Below are 3,932 nucleotides of genomic sequence, written 5' to 3'. Positions count from 1 at the left end.
GGGGACGGGTGGTGGGAGGATGGGTGTGGGGGTCCCAAGGGGACTGGGATATGCTGGGGAGGGGTGACCAGGGGCTGCAGAGCCAGGGTAGGGCTGGCCCAGCCAGGGGCTTCTTGGGGCACCACCCTGGGCGCCCGGGGTCCTCCCCGCTGCGGGTGCCTGTGCTCCCTGGGGGCTGGCGCCTGGCCGATGGAGGGGACCTCATGGAGCTGGAGCCACTGCAAGCCGTCCCTTCATCCCGGCAGTCCCCACGGTGCCCCCGGGGAATGTGCAGACCGAGGCCACCAACTCCACCACCATTCGCTTCACCTGGAACCCCCCCAGCCCCCAGTTCATCAACGGCATCAACCAGGGGTACAAGGTGAGGGGCGATTTCTGTGGGTCTCCCTGAAAACGGGGCAGCTGGGGTGGTGGTGGGGGAAACTCCTCAGATGACCTTTACAAACTGGCTCGACGACTCCTCGCCGAAACCCCAGATATTAATTGATTCTGGCCTGAATGTTAAAATGATATTTACTGAGATTTAACACTTGCATGGGCTCAGAGTCTCCCGTGCTCTGTAATTAATTCCAAATTGCAATTAATTCAAATTTACATTAATTAAATTGAATTAAAACATTAAACTTGTTTCTTAATCCACTCAAAAGAAGTTCTGGAATTTAATTGCCACTGAATGAGATAACCAGAGCAAGTAGGATATTTAACATTCTTATTAAATGCCACTTAGTATTTTTGATTAGTATTTTTAGGGCCTAATTAGTATTTAATTAAGTTGCTATAGGCTATCTTGCACAATACCAATTAAATGCCCAAACACAGGCGAGCGGGCAATTACATGCCGTTATCAATGGGAATTAATCACAAAGCGCGCGCTCCATATCGGCTCATACGGGTAAACTTGTGCTGTTAAAGGCATCAAGTGTTCCCTGCACTGTTAATTGATATTTAATCAACTCTGAATAAATAAGAGGAGGCTGGAGGTGCCTGGAGGATGGTGTTTGTGGTACCGATGTGCACAGTGGGGACATCGATGCCTGGCGTCAGCGTCCCAGCTCCTTCTTCCCGCAGCTCATTGCCTGGGAGCCGGAGCACGAGGAGGAGGCGACGGTGGTGACGGTGCGGCCCAACTTCCAGGACAGCGTCCACGTGGGCTACGTGGCGGGGCTGCGGAAATTCGCCGAGTACTTCACCTCGGTGCTGTGCTTCACCACGCCGGGGGACGGCCCACGCAGCCCCCCCCAGCTGGTGCGCACCCACGAGGACGGTACGGGGAGGCTCTGCGTTCCCGCGGGACGGACCCTGCCCACGTGTGGCTCCTGGGGAGGGTGGGAACAGCCCCGAGATGGGGGACTTGGTCCCACTGGTGCTGCCGGTGGGGACGTGGAACGGGGTGCCACTGAGCCCCGGGGAGCCCCATCCATGCTCTCTCCTTGTGGGGTTCCCGTGGGTGCCGAGGGCTCCTGCCCTGGGGTGCGTGGCTGCGTGCTGAGCCTGGGCATCTTTGGGCAGTGCCTGGCCCTGTGGGACACCTCAGCTTCAGTGACATCCTGGACACGTCCCTGAAGGTCAGCTGGCAGGAGCCACTGGAGAAGAACGGCATCCTGACAGGTAAGGGAGCACTGGTGGGTACCCAGCTCCCACATTGGCTCCCTTCCCACCCCGCAGCATCTCCCACCCCGCAGCATCTCCCACCCCGCAGCATCTCCCACCCCGCAGCATCTCCCACCCCGCAGCATCTCCCACCCCGCAGCATCTCCCACCCCGCAGCATCTCCCACCCCGCAGCATCTCCCACCCCGCAGCATCTCCCACCCCGCAGCATCTCCCACCCCGCAGCATCTCCCACTGGCCCCACTCAGCTCCTTGGGGTGGGCGATGAGGGGGGCTGACGGCACGGGGCATGTTTCAGGCTACCGGATCTCCTGGGAGGAGTACAACCGCACCAACACGCGGGTGACCCATTACCTGCCCAACGTCACCCTGGAGTATCGTGTCACCGGCCTTACCGCCCTCACCACCTACACCATCGAGGTGGCTGCCATGACCTCTAAGGGCCAGGGCCAGGTCTCCTCCTCCACCATCTCCTCGGGGGTGCCTCCAGGTGAGTGCGGTGGCACAGGGATGCCGGCAGGCTGCGGCCGGTGCTGGGGGCGAGCGGCCAGTGCCATCCGCCCTGCCTTCTCCCCGCAGAGCTCCCTGGTGCCCCCACCAATCTGGGCATCTCCAACATCGGACCCCGCTCCATCACCCTTCAGTTTCGCCCAGGCTACGATGGCAAAACCTCCATCTCCCGCTGGCAGGTGGAGGCACAGGTACGGGGTGGCTCGGGGAGCGGGGTGAGTGGGTGCCAGGGGGCAGCTCACCCCACTCCCATCCCACAGGTGGGCCAGAGCGGCGAGGCCGAAGAGTGGGGGCTTGTCCACCAGCTGGCTAGCGAGCCCGACGCCCGCTCCATGGAGGTGCCCAACCTGAAGCCCTACACCTACTACAGGCGAGTGGTCAGGATGGTGCCGTGGCATCCTCTTTTTTCCCTGCGGGACCGGAGCCCTCTCACCCCTCGCCGTGACCCCCCCCTCTCCTCTCTCAGTTTCCGCATGCGGCAAGTGAACATTGTGGGCACCAGCCCCCCCAGCCTGCCCTCCCGGAGGATCCAGACCCTACAGGCACCCCCGGACGCGGCACCCGCCAATCTCACCCTGCGGACGGCCAGCGAGCCCAGCCTGTGGCTGCGCTGGATGGTGAGGGGGGGACCGTGGCTCTGGGGGCAAGTCTGTGCCCACAGGCACGGGGCTCATGGGGGCAGGTGGGAGGGGGGGGGCCAAGGGAGGATGGAGCTGGGGTGGCTGTGGGAGCTCAGGAGTGATGGTGCCTATCTCTGCCGGCTGGGGCCAGCCCCTCCTGGAGCAGGAGTACAACGGGAACCCCGACTCGGTGGGCTACAAGATCCGGTACACGCGCTCGGATGGACGAGGGCAGCCGGCGGTGCACATCATCCACGACCGCGTGGAGCGGGAGTACACCATCGAGGACCTGGAGGAGTGGACCGAGTACCGAGGTCAGGTCCAAGCCTTCAACGCCATCGGCTCCCGGCCCCGGCGCCCCCCCGGGGGGGGGGGGGCGGGGAGGGGAGTACACCATCGAGGACGGAGTGGACCGGGGCCCTGGAGCCACTCGGTGGTGGGACGCACCCGGGAGTCAGGTACTGCTGCCCACCCCACAGCGCTGGGCACCCACCCCGGCTGGATCTGGCCGCTGACCCCCACTCTCATCCCTCTACAAGTGCCTTCCTCCGGCCCCAGCAACGTGTCGGCGCTGGCCACCACCTCCAGCAGCATGCTGGTCCGATGGAGTGACATCCCTGAGGCAGACTGCAACGGCCTCATCCTGGGCTACAAGGTGAGCACCTACCCCAGCCCTGGCGCTGTGGCTCTGCCTGCCTGCAGCCCTGCCCGTGCCCTGCCAGCCTCACCCGCAGACCTGGGAAGCACAGCTTTCCCTGGGGGGAATCACCCGGCTGACTACCAGGTCCCTAGTTGTGCCACCCAAGAGATGGTGCCATCTGTGCCAGCTCTGGCCACGCTGCTCCATCCTGGGAAGGTCCAGGGGGGTCCCAAGAGCTGTGGCCCTGCCCGGCCATGTCACACGGGGTCTGCCGCAGGTGATGTACAAGGAGAAGGACTCGGACGCGCATGCCCAGTTCTGGCTGGCAGAGGGCAATGCCTCCCGCAGCGCCCAGCTGAGCGGGCTGGGCAAGTACACGCTGTACGAGATCCGCGTGCTGGCCTTCACCAGGATCGGCGATGGCGTGCCCAGCCAGCCCCCCATCCTCGAGCGGACACTGGATGACGGTGGGTAACAGCACCTGGATGGGCAGAGAGACCCGAATGGGCTGGGGGGGTCCCCTGGGTGCCTACACCCTCCCCATCCCCTCTG

General features: G+C 63.4%; 1 protein-coding gene across 1 annotated transcript in view; it reads left to right on the top strand.

Annotated features, from left to right (window-relative positions):
* SDK2 (sidekick cell adhesion molecule 2) overlaps positions 1-3,932 on the top strand; it is a 121,644-nt gene that overhangs the window by 108,097 nt on the left and 9,615 nt on the right. Inside the window, 10 exon segments of the mRNA XM_019473186.1 lie at positions 246-361; positions 1,069-1,264; positions 1,510-1,608; positions 1,909-2,100; positions 2,190-2,311; positions 2,381-2,490; positions 2,587-2,737; positions 2,892-3,198; positions 3,280-3,395; positions 3,658-3,847. Coding sequence (XP_019328731.1) covers positions 246-361; positions 1,069-1,264; positions 1,510-1,608; positions 1,909-2,100; positions 2,190-2,311; positions 2,381-2,490; positions 2,587-2,737; positions 2,892-3,198; positions 3,280-3,395; positions 3,658-3,847 — 1,599 coding nt within the window.

The sequence above is a fragment of the Aptenodytes forsteri genome, unplaced genomic scaffold, assembly GCF_000699145.1.
Source record: "Aptenodytes forsteri isolate BGI_AS27 unplaced genomic scaffold, ASM69914v1 Scaffold86, whole genome shotgun sequence".
NCBI classification, from domain to species: domain Eukaryota; kingdom Metazoa; phylum Chordata; class Aves; order Sphenisciformes; family Spheniscidae; genus Aptenodytes; species Aptenodytes forsteri.
The sequence above is the reverse complement of the archived record's forward strand: the minus strand, read 5'-3'. Positions and strand labels throughout refer to the sequence as shown.